Genomic DNA, 22761 nt, shown 5'->3' on the forward strand with positions numbered 1-22761 from the left:
ACTAGTGTTCAACAGATGCATGAATTACATTAATAGATACAATATTTTAAATGAAAAACAATTTGGTTTTAGGTCTAATCATTCTATGTATATGGCAATTTTGGAATTAGTTGATAAAATCAGTACTTCAGTTGAAAATAATGAAACTACAGCAGGAATATTTTTAGATTTGTCTAAAGCCTTCGACACAATTGATCACAGCATTTTGTTATGCAAGTTAGAGTATTATGGGTTCAGGGAAATGTATTAAATTGGTTTACAGATTATTTGTACAATAGGAAACACTATGTATATTACAATTCATGTAAATCCAGCTATATGAGCATTTCATGTGGTGTACCTCAGGGGTCGATTTTAGGCCCATTACTATTCATACTGTATGTTAATGATATTATAAATACTACCTCTGTTCTAGAATTTGTTTTGTTGCAGACGACACTACTATTACCTATTCACACCCAGATATTATATCTAAATTTGATCTAATTAACAAGGAACTGGAAGAGGTCAATAATTGGTTTAAAGCAAATAAGCTGTCTGTAAATGCAAGCAAGACAAATTACATGCTACTCGGTACAAGTCGTAAAACATGTATTTATAATGATAGTGTTAACATTGTATTGGATAACACGAATTTGGAACACATACATTGAATGACGAGGTTCTTGGAAGGCCGGATGGCCTGTATTAAGAACCCCCTGTCCTAACAAAAAAAAAAGTTTCAAAATAACAACAACAACAAAATATACCGCAAAATGTCAATGCACCCCCCCAAATTTCTTGGAGTAACAATTGACGAGAACCTGAGATGGAAAAATCATATCGATAACATCGCAAAAAACATGTCTAAGGGTATAGGAATCATTAACAAAATTAAACATTTCGTACCTGAGCATATTCTATATTCATTATATTGTACACCGATACTTCCATATGTTAATTACGGTATTATAGCATGGGGCAGCACTTGTTAAACATGCTTAGATAAACTTTTCAAGCTGCAAAAGAGGGCACTTCGAATTGTATCAAATAGTCATTACCTAAGTCATTCAGCTCCTCTCTTTCAGAACTATAAAGTACTTAATGTCTACGATACCTATGATCTTGAATTAAGTACTTTTATGTATAAACATTTTACCAATCAACTTCCAGAAGCATTTCAAAAGTATTTTGTAAGGCAGAGTACTCTGCACAAGTACCACACAAGAAATAATGAAGATTACCAGGTTCCTAAAGTTAAAACGAATTTCGCTCATAAAACCTTAAAAACAGCGGGCCCAATTAAGTGGAATTCACTTGAGAAACATATAAAGACTATAAAGACGATAAAGCATTTCAAAACCAAAGTGAAAGATAATATTATTCTTAATTACATTTAGTATTTTATCTAATTTCCTTAAATTTAATTGTGTATCGTATTATCTGTAATATAGTTAATGTAGTATTGAATTTATCTCGGTAATTTCTTGCATATTCTTGATCACAAAACAGGCTTTTTTGGTTTTTGTTAATAGGGTAAATGAGGGGGGGGGTGAATTGACATTTTGCGGTATATTTTGTTGTTGTTGTTATTTTGAAACTTTTTTGTTAGGACAGGGTGTTCTTAATACAGGCAATCCGGCCTTCCAAGAACCTCCTCATTCAATGTATGTGTTTAATTGTTGTGCTGTTATATTTTATATTGGAATGAAATAAAGATAAATAAAAAAAAATGAATGAATGTTGCTATTATGATTTATTTCAAGCCATAATGATGCTGAATGACCTGCAATAAAAACGTTTCTGATCAAAATTGTCAATACTGGTGAAAATAGCAATACCTACATATAAAGAGGTATATTTTGTTGTTGTTGTTATTTTGAAACTTTTTTTTGTTAGGACAGGGGGTTCTTAATACAGGCCATCCGGCCTTCCAAGAACCTCCTCATTCAATGTATGTGTTTAATTGTTGTGCTGTTATATTTTATATTGGAATGAAATAAAGATGAATGAAAAAAAAATGAATGAATGTTGCTATTATGATTTATTTCAAGCCATAATGATGCTGAATGACCTGCAATAAAAACGTTTCTGATCAAAATTGTCAATACTGGTGAAAATAGCAATACCTACATATAAAGAGGCGTGTCTTAGAAAAATGTTACATTTTTTGAATTACGCTGTAAAATAACACGATTGCCTGTGTAAAAAACTGCTTTCACTGTAAAAACGGTAACCTCCCCACTGCCACCAAAATAATACACAGGCATGTGGAAGTAGACGGGTGATAGTTTATTGCTATTCGGCATTATGCGTTGATCACAACAAATTATGTCGCTTACCTCTTGCGCCGGTTTCTAGCTATTGGTTCTACAACGTCACCGCTCTCTGGACTTTCTTCGCTCTCTGGACTTTCTTCGCTCTCTGGACTTTCTTCGCTCTCGGAACTTTCTTCGCTCTCGGAACTTTCTTCGCTCTTGACACTTCCTTCGTTCCTTAAAAAGAAAGATGCATGTTGCTATTATAATTTATTTCAAGCCAATATGATTCTGAATGTCCTGCAACAAAAACTCTTCTGATCAAAATTGCCACAAATAATGAAAAGAGCAATAACTACATATAAAGAGATGTGTCTTAGAAAACTGTTGCAATTTTTAAATTACGCTGTAAAATACCACGATTGCCTGTGTAAAAAACTGCTTTCACTGTAAAAACGGTAACCTCCCCACTGCCACCAAAATAATACACAGGCATGTGGAAGTAGACGGGTGATAGTTTATTGCATTATGCGTTGATCACAACGAATTATGTCGCTTACCACTTGCGCCGGTTTCTAGCTATTGGTTTTACTATAATAAACCATCCGTATCTACGCAGAGCACAAGTAGAGTCATGGAAAACTGGACATAGCTGTGTTCTAAAACCACGAAAACAGCTGTTACACTCATAGAAATGACTTGTTCGCCTTGTTGGCGTAATTCAAAAGGAGTAAGTTTGGACAACTCAAAAATAGTGTAAAAGTTGCCAAAACAAAATTCATTTTAGTTATCCGAACTTAACAAATGCTGAAAAAGCTCAAAAGTTCCGTCAACTAATCAACTTTGTTGGCATTACTTAAAAAGTTGATGTAAGTCGTTGCGTCAACTTTTTAAGTAATGCCAACTTCTGAATTCAAGTTCAGGGAACTTAGAAAAATAAACAAGGTTCAAAGAACCAATTAGTTGAGTTATTGTAACGCAACATGTAAGTTGATGTAACTCGTTCATATTAAGTTACTGGTACTTATTGTTTTGAGTTATCCCAATTTGGTACTTTGTTACTTAATTCACGTAATTGGATCATTTTCTGCACAATTAGCAGTATTCAAATATTTATTTTTGTAATCAGTGCAAAATTTTGTATACTATAGCACACCTCTAGAAAATTATGCTAACCTAGGCTAGTTTCATTTTCTGAGTTGTAACAACTCAATAAAGTAAGTGCAAATGAGTGCGACCAACATAATGATATCGAGTCAGCGTTACTCAAAATTGTACGCGTTGGCATTACTCGGAAAGTTGACGCAACGACTAACATCAACTTACTGAGTAATGCCAACGAAAAATTTCTATGAGTGTACCTAACACAGATTTTATACGGATTTTTCAACTGGCCACATGTGACCAGCTCCAACAAAACAACGAAACAAGTCGCCAGACATGTTTTTTTAGTTATAGGCCTTTAAAGATGACATTCCCATAAAACAAATCAAAATTGTATTTGACTGTGGGACTAAGTGGACTTTCAAATCCTTGAAAGGATCAATAAATAACAGTTGAACTATGATAATCCCTATTCAATCCTTGTAAGAAACTTGTCAGAACGGGTCACAAATTTTCACGGAAAAAATGTCTTCTGTGGCAGAAGAGGTATCTTAAATGTATTTCTTGGTGGACCGGAAGTGATTCTTTAATGACCCTTGACCCAAATTATGTGTACACCCCAGTAGATACTTGCTAATGTCAATGCATGTGTGCAAATTACGTCATTCTGTCATGTTATTTATGGCAAAATGTTTGGTTCTGATAAATGGCGACATTATTTTTGATTAGTTAATAGCATAATGCAAACAAGAAGAAAGCAATCCCTTGACGTAAGTTTCTAGGGGGCACGTGTTTTTTGAATCCGACCATGGTTTTCAATCTCAATCCTTATTGTTTAAAAACTTTACGTTAAAGACAACTACCCACATACATTACGACCAAAATTCTCATCGAAACCCTGCCTAACCTCAAATGTCACATCCCATAGCAAAAAGAAAAGGTTTCCGGAGATATCTCGGAGGTCTTCGGGAGACCTCCGGAAACCTTTTTACCATATCTTGTGAAGTATCCCGAAGTCTCCCACTAACAGGATACTTTTGGGTTACTATGCCCAATTACCGGGAGGTCTCCAGGAGACCTCCAGTTGGTCTCCCACAAAATGTCTTAATCGAGACTGAGTATTCCAAAAAACAGTATCCCAGAAGTCTCCAACAATAGATTATTGGAGACAATGTATCCTGGAAAGAAAGTCTCCAGGGGGACTGAGAGACTTTGAATCCTAGAGAAAGTATCCGAGAGGGCTCCAGGAAGCCCATGTAATAGGCAAATGATCATGGGGTCACATGACAAAACTTCCACAGATTTGAAATTAACAGTTTATAAACAACAACCACTAATAGCTAGCATATGCCATATATGCATTGAAGGAGGATATCATTATATTGTGAACTTGTTGTGGGGAAATGTGCCATTACACCTGCATATTAATTCATCCAAATTGCTTGCAATTTGTTTGAGGTATGTTTCAGATCTGTTTGCTATAGCATATTGCTATATTTAGGTGTAATTCAGCGGGTAATTCAGGTTTATATTTAGAAGTTTAACACTGTAGTCACCAACCAGTTTATCTAGCATACATGTATGTTGTTGGTTATACTTATAGCTGGGATATGTATATAAACATCTCAAAAAAGTAACTAAACCCCCTTAAATAATGGCCATTATTCAAAAACAGGCAATTGTATTTCAAATCTGTAAAATGCGTAACATTGACTAAATATTCAAGTCACGGTGTGTATTTAAATCAATGTAACCCAGGATTTAAAAGTTGCAGTAAATTCTATTGATTTGTATTCAGTATAATGGAAGGATATCTGTGTAACGATATCTGGGTGTTTTTGTATTGTTGTAAGTACAACTTTCAAATCTGGACTTCACTCCATTAAATTTACCGGTGTTTTATTGTTTTCTGGGCTGTCGTATCAAATGAGGTGTCAAAATGCGCAAAAATAAATTCTGCTTCCAACGCATTTTACAGATTTGTAATACAATAGCCCGTTTTTGAATAATGGCTATTATTTAAGGGGGGTTATTTACTTTTTTGAGATGTTTATATTCATAATCTGCTCTCGCATTGAAGGCCTATTAAATTGATAAATAGCAGTTTTCTACAAGCCGCACGTAGAAGGTATATGCATGTAGCTACATATAGCAGTATTGTTTTTAACCTGAATTTGGCATGTGCCGGAAGCGCGGTCTCCGGGAGACCTCCCAGAAATGCTTATTAAGTATCCCAGAACATGATTTTTGGGATACCTAATTCGCATGTGAATAAAGTCAGAGACCTTTCGGAGACCTTTCTAGAGATCTCCGGCTTACCAGCTATATTTTGCTATGGGATATTAAACGAAAATGTGATTAAAATACTATTTGCAAACCATAATGATCATCACCTGGTATTTGAAACCAACTAATGAGTCGTACATTATGCATTAAAGGGACGGATTTTTTACAGTTTTTACATTTCTTAATTAAGCATAAATGTTTTATTCTATAAATTAAATCTAATACAGGAACTAAAATTTGCAACTGACTTTGCTACGTTGCGTCCGAAAGCATCGGACTTCATCAGACATCTGATTGATGATGTTGTGACGTCGGATGTTGTGACGTCAGACGTCTTCGCCGTCTGACGTCACCCGTCAAGAGCAATAATTAGTAAGGAAGAAAGAACAGTTTACCTAACCTAAAGTGTTACAATTAAACAAGACAACAAATATACACAAATCCCGACCGGCACACAAACCAACTGAAAAAAGCAAGGGACGGGACATCCAAAAAGAGGCTTTTTTTTATTTTGCGCATATACTCGTATTCTGTCATGGCTTTTCTGGCAGGTGTGTCTTGTGGCAGTCTAAGTAGATGTCCTAGCCATGATAGCCGTCGTTTCTTTATTTTCTTGCTAAAATTGGTTTCTTTGATTGTTTCTTATAGATCTGCATTGGATATTCTGTTAAGGCCGCTACAGACTCCGGGTATTTAACGTAGAATAGTTGATGTAAGATATCTACGTTATTTAATCTAGTCCCATTCTATTTCCAGTAATGTTTATGTTCTAACTAATGTTTGATGACGTAAAATCGATAATAATTATGTTACGTAGAATATCTAGTAGAAATATACGAGGGTCATTCAAAATGTTCTACCTGTTGGGTCATAACTTTTGTTTTGTTATCATGGTTATAGGTAGCTACTTTTTGCATACATATAGTTCGTAATGTCACCTATTTAGGTGGTGAAAAAATCATGTCAAGACCATTTTCTGATTTTTGTTGGTGACCTGAAAACCACAGTAAGATATGGTTCACCGGAAACGGTTAAAATATGTACAATATTTACACAAGCTTCTCAAGTACAGTGTGTTGAACATGTTGAAGATCCCATAATTCCATTTGGTCATGTTATACAGTAAAAGCTGTATAAGACACAAGAATGATCATAAAAGTATATGTACTGGTTAAAAGGTTGCCACAAACTGACAATGATGGACATTAATATGCACAAAACTAATAGAACAGTGTAATAAAATTAGTATAGATGACCACAAACACGGTGTAATAAAACATGGTGTAAAATGGTGGCATTATGCCGCTTTCTTTGGAATAAAATACCAAAATAGATCACAAAAGGAATTAAATTTACTTTTTAACTGAAAAATGTGTCAAAGTAGCTTTAACTTTTGTTTTTTATTATATCTAAAAGCGCAGCTAGAAAAGTCACGCTCTAGGGATGGACACTATGCTGATTATCAATACCTGAGATATTACAAGATATCCCTCCAAAAATTGGAATTCTGGGTAATTTCTGTCCATCAAAATTTTACTTTTTCAGTCACAGATGATGTTTAGGACAGTAAGGTGTATATTCATTCAAAATTTATATTGTTACTAATAGGAATTTTTTGTATAAAGAGGGAAGTTCGTACATTTGCTGCACGCATGTTTTCAAGTGCAATATCCAAAGATGCGTCACCGTTTCCGATGTACCATATCTTACTGTGGGTTTTAGGTCACCTACAAAAATCTGAACATGTATATATTGTCTACACATAGCTCCATATGCAAATGACATTTTCAACTAGACTGTCTAAAGATTTGGATTGCTGTTACACGCGAATACAGTTTACAGCTTATAAGTAGAAAAGAACTGTACGGAAACCTTCCAAGACTCTGCGAGAAGATTATAAAAAGAACACGCTTCGCTGAACACTGCTTCGGGAGTAAGATTGAACCTGTCACTAATTTGATCAACTGGATACTCAAGCATGGAGTAAGAAACCTCGACAGACCATAACTTACATATGCAGGACACTTGACTAAAAACATCTGACCTGGCAACAAGTGGTGGACATTACGATTGGGTTTTGGGAAGAACCTTCTGTTAAATCATGCATGACTCAATTACAAATCTCTAAATCCCTTTCTTCTTATCTATTGATATTTTGAATAGTGTTTATCTTTCCCTAATAGATTATGATACTAAATGAACAATCAGTTACGATTGGTTTTTGGGAAGAACCTTCTGTTAAATCATGCATGACTCAATTACAAATCTCTAAATCCCTTTCTTCTTATCTATTGATATTTTGAATAGTGTTTATCTTTCCCTAATAGATTATGATACTAAATGAACAATCAGCTTGGGCAGTTCGCACTAGGCCCTACATCTCATAGGACAATAAAGCTAGCGCCCTGATCGATTCTTCCTGCATATCAATATGCTTCATTTACATTACATTACAGAGATCGGACACTAATCCCAACCATAACAAACCATGTAAACAATGATCACCTATATTACAGGTGATATTACAGGTCTATATTACAGGATTAGATTAGTAAACTGTGATCTATTTGTAAGTATTATTTTGATTGAGCATGCTCTACCATTGAGCTATGAGAGCATCTAGAGATGTGGGTCGAGTTTTGAGCTTATACAGTGTTTGTCTGTGATAATGCCGCCTCATGAAAGAAAGAAATATTAAATCTTAATTTTTAATTTAAATTTATTTGATAATTTTCTAACCTATATTTTCTTTAGAGCAGGGACAAATATTTCCCCTTTTATCCAATTTGACCGCTATATAAGAATCTACTTCTTTTATTACTGATTTAATTCCGCGATTTGTTCCATTTATATCAAAGATTAATGTCACACATCTCACAACAGATATTTAGTTGGCTTAGTGGGCTTGCACAGTGCTGTTTAACCGGGAGGTACCGAGATCGATTCCCACCTCTGCCTGCAATTTTTTTAAAGACTGGGAAATAATAACCTGACATTAGCCGCTGCCATTCGTACTGCAGAAGCGGAGTTATAACTTGTCAAACTTTGCTCCTTCCGTAAAAGGGTACATTTTTTTTTTCACATTGCTGGTATTAAATATCAAATGGTCATAATTGGCGGTCACTTCAAATCATCCCCAACTGAACGAGGTTCAGGAATGTCCTCTCATTGTTAATTGTTGGTTAACCCACCACTTGAGAATAAAGGACTATGAATCGGTGCAACAGGATTACCTAAGGGATTATCTCAAGGATATAATTCTGTTCTCCCTCCTTTTCTTACATCTTCTCTGATATGTGCTAGTGTCATTGGTTATTGTTAAAAGGCAATAAGGTGTGTAATTGCAATATTTCCTCTGAATCGGAAAGACTCTCTACATCGAACTATGGATGCTGGTGGTTCGCAATACTGTTATTTAAGAAAAGGTATCTTCCAAATCCAAATCGAAATGGATTTAACAAAGGAGGCGTATAAGCCCAAAATGTTGTTTTAAACACCCTACTTGAGACATTTTGGACACTTTTTGGCCAAAAATGGCCATTTTAGCCATGTATTGTCAAACAATCAGAATTTTTGGAGACGATGTTTAAACAAGCCTATTCTATGTTTAAAGTGTGTTGTTTCCCAAAAAAGTTGTCTTACTTATCCCATTCAAGGCAATTTTACTATTTAGCTTCTTTTTTTGTTGCCAAAAATTACTATTTTGGTACTTTTCGGTGAAAAAAAAAAGTTTTTGTCAGATTTTGTGATGCAAATGTTTAGAAAAGCATATTCTATGTAACAAAGGTGGCGCATATGCCAAAAAATGTTGTTTTAAACACCCTACTTGAGAAATTTTAGTCTCAGAAAGCATAATTGCCTCATAATAATAACCTCATTCCGGTCATGATCTGTGGGTTCAAATATTTTCTAGTGGATCTATATATTAGACAGACGCAGGAGCGAATCAGGGTTTTTGATGCAGGCATGTTTCCACCCTGTAAAAATGTTACGGTGCAACTATATGGCATATCTCTAGAAAACATTGAACTCACAGATCATGGCTGGAGGTTTACCTACCACTTTGGTTTACCGGCAATCAGATACCAACTTTGCTTTCTGAGACCATGGAACCAGTAGATATGTCAGATGGAGATGAGGATAATGAGAGTGAAGCTTAGATCACAATTATTAACTCACGGTTGCCAAAAATGTAACAAAAATATGGCAGAGTTCGCTCACTTCTTTATGACAAGCAACTGATATATGAACCAATCCTTTAAACATATTAAAAGGCAGACACATATCTAACATTTTATCAAAATATGCTCCTAGTTTTCATATTTTAGCCACAAATTATAATACAAAATTGGATAGATTGAGCCCATATTTATTAGTCGAGCTATGAGTTCTAAAATATTGGACGAGTCCAATCATCGTGAGACCAATAAATATTGGGCGTAAAGCATCCAATTTCATTATTATGTGTCGGATCCAATATTTTAACATACTTTGATTCATCAAAACATAATAATGGTAATAGTTGAACAGGTTTGGTCACTTCTTCACTTTGTAAAGCAAATAAGTTACATGACTATTTTTTTCACTGAAAGTTTACTTATTGACCTGCTCTGGCTTTCGCAAGTAAGTGATTACAAGTATTACTACGACGTATTTACAGGAATTTATACTGCGTCATATATCTATACCTATTCCGAGGTGCAAATTGGAAAACGTGAAAACAATATGATAAGACAAAAACTGACTTTTATAATTTAGGCGGTATGAAAGTGTACGCACATTTATTAAGCACTTTTGGTAAGATCAAAATGTCGTACTTAACATAAATAAAACTACTTATTGCAAAACAAGATTAAAAGCACTAAAAGAATACAAATTAATAATTGGAAATTAGAGACCGATTAAATCTGTCATTAATACCGATACAAGCGCAAATATTAAACAGTTGTAAATTGTCCTGCTCCAAATCCTCCTCTAGCCGGTATATAATTTTATAATTTTAATTAATTCATCAGAACAAAATGGTCTACAAACTGGTTGGACATCTAATTTGCAGATGAGAACCGACAAAGCAGGTTTTCATTTAATGGCAACTTTAAGTCATCTTGTGTGACAATACTTGACATATTACGCATGGTGCCATATAGTATGAAAATATTTCCACCTTTTTAGGTACCCCAGTTTATTTCACACAAAAAATAATTGCCTTACCGTTTTTTAATTTCTTCATCATTTTCACCGCACCGTTTTTGAATGCCATTTCCACCACCACCGCACCGTTTTTGAATTGCTGCTGCATTGCCGTTTTGACACAGCATAAGAATAGCAAGACATGACAAAAAACACAACAGGATAAGTCGAGACATGACGATTACGTTGCTTCAGTTGGGTGATGATCTGGTACACTCTGAACGAAAGTTGTGTCGTGGCACAGTCAGGTGTATTTAATATATAGCCTACGGAAATAACTAGAAATAAGCGAAATAGACATTTGTACTTCAAGGTTGATAATTAAGAACATTACATGAAGGGGAATATGCTTTTTTAAATATTTGTTGAAATTGCTAGCACTTGTGATCCATAATCGTTTTTGAGACAATTAAAATAATGATAAGTGATGCGATCAGGCAAAATCAGTCGGAACTCGGAAATATTAAATTTTCAGTTTCTTATAGGATAGTAAAAAGCATTTACAAATCTGGATTTTGCAGAAAATCCCGTTGAAATTGAACAACCAGATCCAAAGATATGAGCAATTAAAGAGTTTCCAAAACAACAGGAAACAAAAGGAAATATGTCCTTTCTTTGGCTATATCTCAAAATCAATATTTCCAATATTTTGCTTGATCGCATCACATATTAATAATAAACAAAAATGCCCTTAATGAGAACTGAATGACGTTGATCGACACAAAATATTTGTGTACTTAACATCTGTCCATTTGTAATATTATGGTTGTTGCATATCGTCCAAGCATGCATCAATATGTAAACAACCTATTCATTTTTTTATTATTCCTTTTAATTTGTCTCTTTATCATTATTACAAAGATTGGTGACTAAAATTTGTTTAAAAGCTTTTAAATGCATGCTTGAACCATTGTTTGTATTTCTTTTAAAAATTACAAAAATATGATTTTTTTTATCGGCATTTATCGTAGCAGATATCGATTTGGTTTTTTAAAATAATATTGATATAAAATTATATTATCATGGTGTATGATATGATATACAACATAGGCTACAATACCAAACGTATTAAAAGTTTGATGCCCTCTTTCCCTGCACTAAAATTACTTTTGTGGTGAATTTCCACTATTAAATATCTAGTTAAGTGTTAAATAAGGCTTTCGGTCGGTAAGCTTTATGCAAAATGGATTAAAATTGAAATCCAGAAACTAAGTGCTGTACACTTCTTTAATATAATTATATTAAATTATAAGATTTAATGTATATTTTTTTCTAGAAACACTTATTGTGCTGCCGGTCTGATTTTAGGGCCAAAATTTATCTTTTTGGACAAGTATTTTTGCAGTTTCTTCTTTAACATATCAATTTTTATGTCTTTATATACTACACTGTGAAAATCTGAAGACGTGAGAAGATCTAACTCTGCATTTTCTACCACCAATCTGCAGTTAAGCTTAAGAGGTGCAGAATTTAAGTGAACGTGAACCTAAGTGAACGTCTCCAAGTTTGCAAAATTAATGATGCCCAATCTGATATGCTCCCTGTCCTTTTTGGCGTGCCCCAAGGTTCCATCTTGGGGCCTTTGCTTTTTAGCTTATATGTTAATGATCTACCTTGTCTTGTTGACAAGAAACAAGCTAAAGTATGTCTCTATGCAGATGATACAGCCATCTTTGCCAGGGGACAGGGTGCATCTCAGATTGCTAAAATCCTAACTCATGAAATGGATAAAGTGGCTAAATGGTTGTATAAAAATAAACTTTCATTGAATGTCAAAAAAACTAAAGTTATGCTGTTTGGAACAAATGCCAATGGCAAGAAATTCTGAAGCTTTTACCGTGAAGATACAAAATGAAGTCTTAGATGAGGTACACTCTTTCAAATACCTGGGCGTTTATCTAGACCAATCACTTTCTTGGGGGGCTCACATAAATCATGTTAAGAACTCAGTAAGTAGAAAAATTGGAGTTCTTAATAGAACTAGGACTTTTCTAAAAGATGACACATTAAATACCATGTATCAGTCTTTAATCCTCCCATCACTCGATTACTGTGATGTAGTGTGGGGAAACGCTGCCAATAAATATATGTGCAAGTTGACCAGGTTACAAAATAGAGCTGGCAAAACTATTCTCAAAGTAAACAGGCGTTTCCCCACCAAATCCATGCTTGAGTGTCTTGGGTGGAAGGATCTTGACACTAGAAGATTACTTCATCTCAATATTATGGTTTTTAAATCTATCACTGAAAAGGTATTTGTGCAATATTTTTCATAAAGTCAGTGACAATTCCCCCTATCAAACAAGAGGTAGTGAGCATGGTAACTTAGTTCCACCCAAAATAAGGATTTCCACTGGTAAAAGAGCTTTTAGATACAGAGGAGCAATTTCCTGGAATAGACTCCCAGTTGTCTGTAAAAATCCCCTTCCACCTAATACTAAAAACTTCAAGCAGGTTATGAAAAAAATGTAATTTTCTCTTTAAATCATGTTTCATCTCAATTGGTGCATTTTTTATATCTTTTTTTTATCTTGAAATGTTTAAATGTTTGTGTGCAATTTTTTCTGACTGGGTGAACCCCTGACTTTTGCACCACTAGCTCTGCCCCCTGGGGCATGGGCATGGGCCTAATCCCGGCTGCCTGTGGGTTGGTAGTGGCGGCATGTGGGTCTGGGAGCCTGACTGTGTGCTCGCTTTTGCTATGGGATGTTGGCTCCTGGGACGTTTGTTGTGCTGCCGGCTCGTGGGTAGTGTTTCGGGCCCCATGGGGGTGCTTCGGTGGGTGGAGTGGGCGGTGGTGGGGGTCGGGGCTTCATCCAATGCAGGTTATGAATAATATATTATTTCCTCTCTATATCTAGTTTCATCTTAATTGGTGCATTTTTATATCTTTAATTTCTTTTGAACTATTTAAATGTAAACCACTGACTTTTGCACTTCTAGCTCTGACCCCTGGGGCATGGCCATGGGCCTAATCCCGGCTGCCTGTGGGTTAGTAGTGGCGGCATGTGGACCTGGGAGTCGACTGTGTGCTCGTTTTTGCCTTGGGATGTTGGCTCCTGGGACGCATGCTGGGGCTGCTGGCTCGCGGGTGGTGGTTTGGGACCCATGGGGGTGCTCCGGTGGATGGAGTGGGCGGTGGTTGTGGTCAGGGCTTCATCCAGGTCTTTACACTGGTTTAGGTAGCTTTTCCATTCAGTTATGTCCCTGCGCTTCTGTTTCTTTTCTTGGATATGCTGGGTCAGATCTGACGCTGCTCCAGCTTTGGCCCCAGATACCTTAATCCATTGTGTTTTGTCATAAAAAAATAATTAAAAAAAAACTTTTTCTCTACTGTTATGTATATTTCCTTGATGCTTTTGATGTAATGTGTAATCATATGACCTATGCCTTAATTGATGTTTTTATTGTATTGCTCTTGATGTAATTTGTTGTAATATGTGCAATCGTATGATATAATGTTTTATATGCCGTTTTTACTGTGTATTATATGTATGGCCTTGTGCCACCTGGGAACCAAGGGAGAACAGTGCCAGTGCATTGATTGGTCGCCCCAGGTTAAAGCCATATTATAACATTTCTTTAAAAATAGATTAGTATTCATTTTCAATAAAATATTAGCATTTACTGTCAGATATGTCCCCTTTTAATTTTGAGCCGAACAAATCGTCGTCGTGGTCCTATGGGTCATGACTGACCCTTTGTGACCCTGTTGATGATGGTATTCCAGCAGCTTCTGTCTTGAGCCAGACGGTGGGCTGCGACGAGAGAAAGGCCTGTTAATTGTTTAATTCCATCAGTCCATCTAAGCTTCTGTCTACCTCTTCTACGACTGCCTTCTATGTGACTTTGCATAATTATCTTCTCAATGCTGTCACCATCTCTTCTAGAAATGTGGCCAAAATACGCCAGTTTAAAACGATCTATTTTTTGGGACACGGAAGCATGGTCTCCAATTTGGTTTCTTACAAATTCGTTGGTCTTATGTTCTTTCCACGATATTCTCAGCATCTTCCGCCAGCACCACATTTCAAACGCCATGATCTTTTTCTTATCTGTCATTCCAACCGCCCACGTTTCACAGCCATACAAGGCAATCGGGAAAACCAGAGCATCCATAATATGAATCTTGGTAGCTTTAGAAATACCTCTGTCTTTCCATATATCTGTCAACGCAATTGCCGATGATCTTGCCATGGCTAGGCGTCTTCTGATTTCCTGTGAACTGCCCCCTGCATTGTCTATTAGTGATCCCAGAAAGTTGAAAGTGTCAACTTGTTCCACATCTTCTCCATTCACCTTCACTTGCTGATTTGTATCTCCTCCACAGATCATTATCTTTGTTTTCTTGACATTGAGATGCAGCCCAAATTCCTCACTACTTGCTTTTACTCTGTCTATAAGGTCCTGAAGCTCATCTGATGACTTTGCAATAAGGGTGGTGTCGTCAGCGTATCTGAGGTTGTTAATCTTTCGTCCTCCGACTGACACCTGACCTGTAACACCAACAAATGCTCTCCTCATGATGTACTCTGCATATATGTTGAAAAGGTACGGTGACAGAATGCATCCTTGACGAACGCCTTGGCCAATAGTGAACCACTCACTGTCTCCACTCTCTGTTCTAACGGTGGCTTCTTGGTTGTGATATAATGAGCAAATCAGGTCAGTCACATGCTCGGAGAACCCCATTTCTTTCATTATTCTCCACAGCTGCCTATGCCGCACACAATCAAATGCCTTTGAGTAGTCAATGAAGCAAAGGTATAATGGTTGCTGGAATTCCCTATTTTTCTCCATTAAATTCCTCAAATTGCCAATTTGGTTTCTTGTCCCTCTTCCCTTCTAAAGCCAGCCTGCTCTGGTGGTAATTCATTCTCAAGATGATTTCTAATTCTCTCAGCAATGATATGGAGGAGGACTTTACTAGCATGTGAAATTAAGGCGATGGTGCGGTTGTTAGCACATTCCCTTGTGTCTCCCTTCTTTGGTAAAGGTAGGAATACAGCCTTTTTCCAGTCCTCTGGCCATTCTTTACTGTGCCAAATCTTGTTACATAGTCTGTGAATTATTGCAACACCTTCCCCTTCACTCTCTTTCAACAGTTCTGCCTGAATGTTGTCAATTCCTGGTGATTTACCATTCTTGAGCCTCTTCATTGCTTGGTTAACCTCACTCAACAGGATCTCTGGTTCACTGTCAGTGTCTTCGCTTTCAACCCCATCTTCCTCCTCTGCATTGTCTTCTTGAGATGCATATAATTTTTCACAGTATTGTTTCCATCTTGATTTAATTTCTTCAACCTCCGTTAGGATGGTTCCATTTTCATCCTTCAGTACGTTGAGTCTTGGAACAGGTTTGGAAGTCAGTGCTTTGATATTTTTATACATATCTTTGGTGTTGCCTGATACACTATCCTTTTCCACTTCAGCACATTTCTTGGTGATGAAAGAAGTTTTATCTCTTCTGATTTGTTGCTGGATTTTCCTGTTCAACTCATGATACTCTCCACGTTGATCTTTGTTCTTCAAACCATTTGCTTTAACCTTTTTTCTTTGATCAGCCAATTTGAAGACCTCTTCTGTGAGCCAGGGTTTTTTCTTGCTCTTACACCTAGGAAGAGTCACTTGAGCTGTTTCTGTCACTGCTTTCTTGATGTTTTGCCACAGTTCTTCTGGAGTAGATTCTTCGGAGTCAGTCTCCATTAGACTCTGGAACTGGTTCTTAACTTCCACTCTGTATTGGTCATTGATCTTGCTTACATCAAATCTGGCTGGTTTTCGCTGTCGCTTGATCCTCCTTAGTTTCATTTTCATGGTAGATATCAGAAGTTGGTGATCAGATCCACAGTCCGCTCCTGGGAGGGTCTTCGCAGATATGAAACTAGATTTCCATCTTCTTTGTACCAAGATGTAATCAATCTGATTTCTGGTGCTTTGATCTGGTGATGACCAGGTATATAGTCGTCTTGGGTGTTGTTTGAAGTAGGTGTTGATGATTGCAAATTTGTTCTCTTGGCAAAAGTCAACAAGCATCTCTCCCCTCTCATTTTGTTCTCCTAAGCCATTACTGCCCATCACATATTTATTGGTACTCCTTGCTCCAACTTTAGCATTGAAGTCACCTGTGACGACAAGAATGTCTCTCTTGTGAATGCTGTCTATGGCCTGTTGTAGCTGGTCATAGAATTGTTGGATTTCTTCATCACTTGATGCAGAGGTGGGTGCGTATGCCTGGATTACTGACATATTCATTGGTTTGCCTTGGATACGAATGGTAATGATTCTTTCATTTATCGGGTTATAACCTAGAACACATTTGGCGACTTCTTCATTGACTACAAAAGCAACTCCATGCTCTCTTTTACTTTCTGTACCAGAATAGTAAACAACGTGTTTACTTAGTGTGGTGAAATGTCCTTTTCCTGTCCATCTCATCTCTGAAATTCCTGTTAGGTGCACATCATTTCTCTCTAATTCATTTGTTAGAATGTCTAGCTTTCCCAGATTCATCGTCCTGACATTCCAAGTCGCAATCTTCAATGTTGATTTCCAGAGGTTACGTCTGGCATTCTCCTTGGGATTATCAGCTTTCACGCCTCCTTGCGGCTTTAACGTGACAGCGTCATTGATGCCCAGGCAGATGCCATCTGTTCTCTCTTCCCCAGTAGCTTTTGAGACACCTTCACGCCTGGGGGTCTCACTATCCAGTGTCATATCTCTCTTTACGTTAGTTGTACTCATCATCATAGGTTTACTTGGCAATTAGTCGGTGGTGGTTTGCCGTTGCCTTCCACCATTGCGCAGTAGAAAGGAGACCATTCCCTAGACTCCAGCTAGTAGCTCTCCAATCTCTAGAAAAACCTGCCAGTAAGACCAGTCATTGACTTCATCTTCTGCCTAGTATCTCCTACTGAAATCTGCTGCTGCCCAGATCCAGTTGTGGATGCCGTTGGCTATTCCCAAGAAAAGCTCATTTGGCTCTAGCTGACATTTCCTTCATCAGGGGTCCCACTACCCCACTCAAGCTGCCTGAGTTGGCCGGGATTGTTTACCACCGCCCGGGGCTCAGTGGTGGCAAGATGTTATTTGCATCCCAAGATGTTAAAAACAACCTACTTATACTTATGATTGGGAGAAAGAAAGAAAGAAAGAAAGAAAGAAAGATGAAAGAGATAGACACAATACCAGTTAGCATCCACACTGCCTGCTCCTGTAGACAGTATAACTGAACACGGTGTACAGGGGATGGCACATAAGAAGGTGCCCATGTGGCGCTCGCCTTCACCATCAAACTGGGGATCTGTATCCTGTACCCCAGAGTGATATTACAGTCGGTAATCGCCCCTGGGATTCGGCGCTCTACCCTATACTAAGGACAAAACCCATTGTCCTAGACAAAACCTGATGTTAAACATCCTACCAAGCCAACTAGTTTGACTCACCTATCCTTGCTAACTGGATTGCGAAATGAAAAAAATTATAGCAAGAAAAGATTATAGAAAGAGTGAAAGGTGAAAGGTATAGATGAGTAGGTTGGGAGCACCCCACATAGATGAATCTATGAGGGAAAAATCCAGCTTTTGTACCTAATGGTACAGGTGCCGAACAAATGAGGTAAAACAAAAAGAAAATAGGAATTTACAACTAGCGCCAATGCATGTTACTCCGGCGGTTGTAATTTGGTACGACCCTCTGGCGTGTGTGTGTTTGTCCCGCACGCCGTGTACGTAGTACTGTGTTGACATCGCATACGCGTTCGACTAATATTTCTATCGTAATAATAAAACGCTGATTCAGGCGGTTTATTCAAAATCTCGGATTTTGACTAAACTACATCACCTAAAGTCTTGATTTTTGCCGAGAATCTTTGTTTACTAAAGTACATTACAATCGTGTAAAAACCTGAATTTAAAATTTTTTTGAGGGCGTTCTCCTCAGCAAATGTTATAATATGGCTTTAAATAAGAAATAAATAAATAAATAAATAAATAAATTTCGCAGCTTTACCAGCAGTCACTACTGTCAGTCTTCATAAAGGCTAGCATCCTTATGAGCTAAGCACGATCTCAACAGATCCATAAGGTGAGACCTTTCCTTTTTTTCTGTCAAGATGTTTTTGCCATGGATCTTAATCACCATATTTCTCCTTGGGACAAGAATGTGAATGGATGCTCTGCCACTGATGACACTACCGTGACGTCTGTATTGATAATTCACAATTTCAAGCGTATCAATTGAAACGTAAGATGTCAGCTCCACTCGTCTATTATAATAACTGCAGTGCAACATTCCAAGTAAACTTAACTGTCTACGGAGATGTTGTACCGAAACCGAGACCTTCATCAGACAACAACCCGGGCAACAATCATGAACTCAAAACTCTATATCTAAATGCCAGAAGTGTGAAATCAGTAACTAAGAAAGCAGATAAATTAGGAAACTTTAGTGTCATTATGTGTAAAAAGATTTTTGTCATTGTCTCAGAATCTTGGTTGCACAATGCAATTCTCCATGCTGAAGTTTGTCATCCGCAAATGTCAGATAACAAAAAGTGTCGTGGTGGAGATATTTTATGCAACATTAAAAAATCTGTCATGACCCTCCGTCGAGAAGACTTAGAACCACCGGAAGGTGAAACATGGTTATTGAAATATGCCCGAACAAGTGCAAAAAAATTGCCTTAGTTTTAAGTTACCGTTCACAGGATTTTAAACTTGAAATTTTTACTCACAACTTTGACTCAGCTCCCTCTATCAAAATTGATAGTTGTAGAAATTTTAAGAGTTCACTTCTTTCAGACACATTATTTCTTGATGCTGTTAATTCTTATTGTCTCACCGAAGTCAATTTTATTCCATACCGGGTTGACTGTGATAACATTCTGGATCTTATCTTTTCAAACACGCCTGATAAACTGTCTGATGTTGTAACCTGTGATTTTTTTCAAACTGATCACAAGCTTTTAGAATTTACTATAAAAACCAAAAATGATCACTTAAAACCAATTAGCAGGCATGTTTACAATTTCAAGAAGGCAAATTTTGATAAAATAAGAGCTGAGCTGAATTATGTTGAATTTTCTGAGGTTTATAATGCCATTGACGTCAATTCCGCATGGTCATATTTTATTCATATTTTTGTTTCCATCATTGACAGAAATATACCTAAGGTCATAGTAAAAGACAGCACAAGGCCTACCTGGATCGATTCAGAGGTTCGGCATCTACAGAAAAAGAAATACACTGCGTTGAAACGTGCGAAGGAAAGTGATTCGGCTAACCACTGGGCCAAATTTAGAAAATTATGCAATTGCCTCAAAGACCTGATCTCAAGTATGATGATTACATTGCCGGGTTCAGTTCAACGCTTTCTGACAACCCAAAGCGAAAACTAAATCCTTGCCTCAGTTTGTGAGTCACAATGGCACGTCAGCTTCAACTCCCAGTGAGAAAGCAACACTTTTCAATAACTAACCGTGCTAGTCTTCCTACAGTTTCCATCCATCACCATGGTCTTTTGGGTACTACAGTAATTCAGGTAGATGAAGTGTTTAAAGTCCTTTAAAAGCTTGATGTTTCCAAGGCTATTGATCCGGATGGATTGTCACCTAGAGTGCTTAAAGAATGTAGCCATCAAATCGCATCTCCTTTATGTTATATCTTTAATATATTTCAAACTCCTGAGCCAGTGATGCTAACATTGTCCCTGTTTTTAAAAAATCTGACAAACAGCAAGCCAACTACAGACCTGTATTTGTGGTAAGGTTATGGAGCGTGCCATATTTGATATTATTTTTTCTGTTGTCAAAGACCAGATTTATCATCTCCAACAATTTATTATTGAGGTATTTCATGATATTAACTCTGTTCTTGACAACTCTGGGCAAGTCGGCATGGTGTATTTGGATTTTTCCAAAACTTTTGACAGCGTTTCTCATGAGCTCCTAGTTCACAAACTCAGTTCTTTTGGTTTCAATTCCGATCTAATTTGTTGGGTTGGAGCTTACCTGACAGGCATATGTCAACGAGTTATTGTCGATGGTACTTACTCTGATTGGCTGCCTGTGGTCTGGCCTACAGTAATCTATGTAATTTTAAATTTGAAAAGTACCTTATCACATTTATCACAAAATGGAAATTAAGATACTATAGTACTAAATTGGTGTATCGTCAAAATACCCGTATTATGCTCTAATGTATCTATTCAAATTAAAATTAAAATACAATTACCACCACCGCGTGTTTTCCTCTTTAAATTTTAAATTAAAGAGGAATACATGCGGTGGTGGTGATTGTAATGTTGCACGCTAATGTCACAGATGATGTCATGTAGATTATCATATTTATAATAGTGAGTGGCAAGCAATAGATTTAATGCGTATATTAATCATTGTAGAATGTAAAATAAACGTTTGAGACTAATTTTGGGTTTAAATTAAGGGCTCTGATAGGGACAAACTAAAAGTGCTGGTACATGGAGAGGGGAAGACACTACCTACCCCAAATCACAGCACCGGGGTAATGGCAAGGCCACCAAGTGCGAATGTGTATCTATTTTGGAAGGCTCGTGAAGTGTCATGTCAAAGACAAATCTTTTCTGCATACCTACGTTACCATTCATTTTGATGATTTACTAATATATACATTTTGTGACTGCATTTTCATTTTGACGTTTTCAATGACGTTTTAAGCTTACCGTTGTGATGTGCCCTGAGTAATTTAATTAATTATTTAGCTTTGTTTACAGCCTGAAAGTATTTCATGAGATGGAAACCCCCTTGCACTTGCAAGAGTTGGTGTTTTAAGTCATTTTAGGACACCCCCCCCCCCTCCAACAAAGTCAGATCTATGTTTGGAAGTTGGAAATCCCCAGTTCAGTGTATTGCACCATAGGAAAAAAAACCAGGAAGTGATGTAATAAGAAAGCTTAATGTGTAAAATTAATCTTGGGAAATCCCAAGCTTGCATCATCTGTGAAGATGTGAATGAAGTAATGGTTTATTAATAGATGATGGGTTTTTGCATGAGTACTGGTATAAAAGCTGGAGGCTTAAGTTTGAACTCTACAGAATGTCATGGGAGATTGTAAAACTCTACATGTGTGTGTTGGTCTTCGTGCTTCAAAAAGAAGTACCTTTTAACCAGTTTACATAGCCAATAATTGAGCTATTTTTAATACAGCAACGAAGGAGATTTCGAGTACACAAATTTGCTCTTCCTCATCGAATTGCTGGAGTTTGCTGAGTTTATAAAAACAACACATCCGTCAAATACAGCGGAGCAGTGTTAAAGACGCCTGTTCCCTGGGGAAAGAGTGATTGGTGAAAGAAACACCATTTTGGAGAAAGCAGCGCAAGGAGATAAATGTTTGGAGAAAGCAGCGCAAGGAGATAAGCGTTTGGAGAAAGCAGCGCAAGGAGATCATTGTTTGGAGTAAGCAGCACCATTTTTGTGTGGGATTTTATGTGCAAGGATATTTATAAGTGCAAGTGTACAAAGGACTTAGCTGATTTTCGCAGGACAAGTGATTGAGGATATTTACATCAGCCGTCCAGAACATTGCAGGAACTCTGTTGTGATTGTGTGACTACTTTTGTATGTGCATTTGTTGTCATATATCGTACCAATCATATTTTGCTTTCAATTAAAGACTTAGATTTGTTAGCTTAATCAAACAGCGTATTTGTGTTGTGCATTCGTGTTAGTTCGGGTAAAAGGTGATTTTGGCCTTGAGTCCAGTACGACTCGTAACGATGATATCTCTGTCAACCAAGGAAGTCTGTCTGGTTGCGAGGCCGAGCCACACCGACACCGCCTGGCTAATAATTATTTGGTGCAGCAGAGACACTAAAATGAATACACGGGATCGATACACGTGAATTGCTATGCACGGTTTTGATATCAGACGAAAATCTTCGGATACCGGGTTAGAAAATGATGAAT

General features: G+C 37.0%; 2 protein-coding genes across 2 annotated transcripts in view; both read right to left on the reverse strand.

Moving 5' to 3' along the window:
• The window catches only part of LOC140154689 (uncharacterized), a 34060-nt gene extending 22939 nt beyond the window's left edge, over positions 1-11121 (reverse strand). The window contains exons 1-2 of the mRNA XM_072177256.1: positions 10839-11121; positions 2322-2474 (exon numbers count right to left, since the gene is read on the reverse strand). Coding sequence (XP_072033357.1) covers positions 2322-2474; positions 10839-10993 — 308 coding nt within the window. The 5' untranslated portion in view covers positions 10994-11121. The remainder of the gene's footprint in view (positions 1-2321; positions 2475-10838) is intronic.
• Positions 11122-15625: 4504 nt separating this feature from the next.
• Positions 15626-17560, reverse strand: LOC140154690 (craniofacial development protein 2-like). The gene has a single exon (XM_072177257.1). It carries the CDS (start codon positions 17558-17560, stop codon positions 15626-15628), a length of 1935 nt encoding a protein of 644 aa, XP_072033358.1.
• Between the last annotated feature and the right edge of the window lie 5201 nt (positions 17561-22761).

Source organism: Amphiura filiformis, chromosome 6 (assembly GCF_039555335.1).
Source record: "Amphiura filiformis chromosome 6, Afil_fr2py, whole genome shotgun sequence".
Classification (NCBI taxonomy): Eukaryota; Metazoa; Echinodermata; class Ophiuroidea; order Amphilepidida; family Amphiuridae; genus Amphiura; species Amphiura filiformis.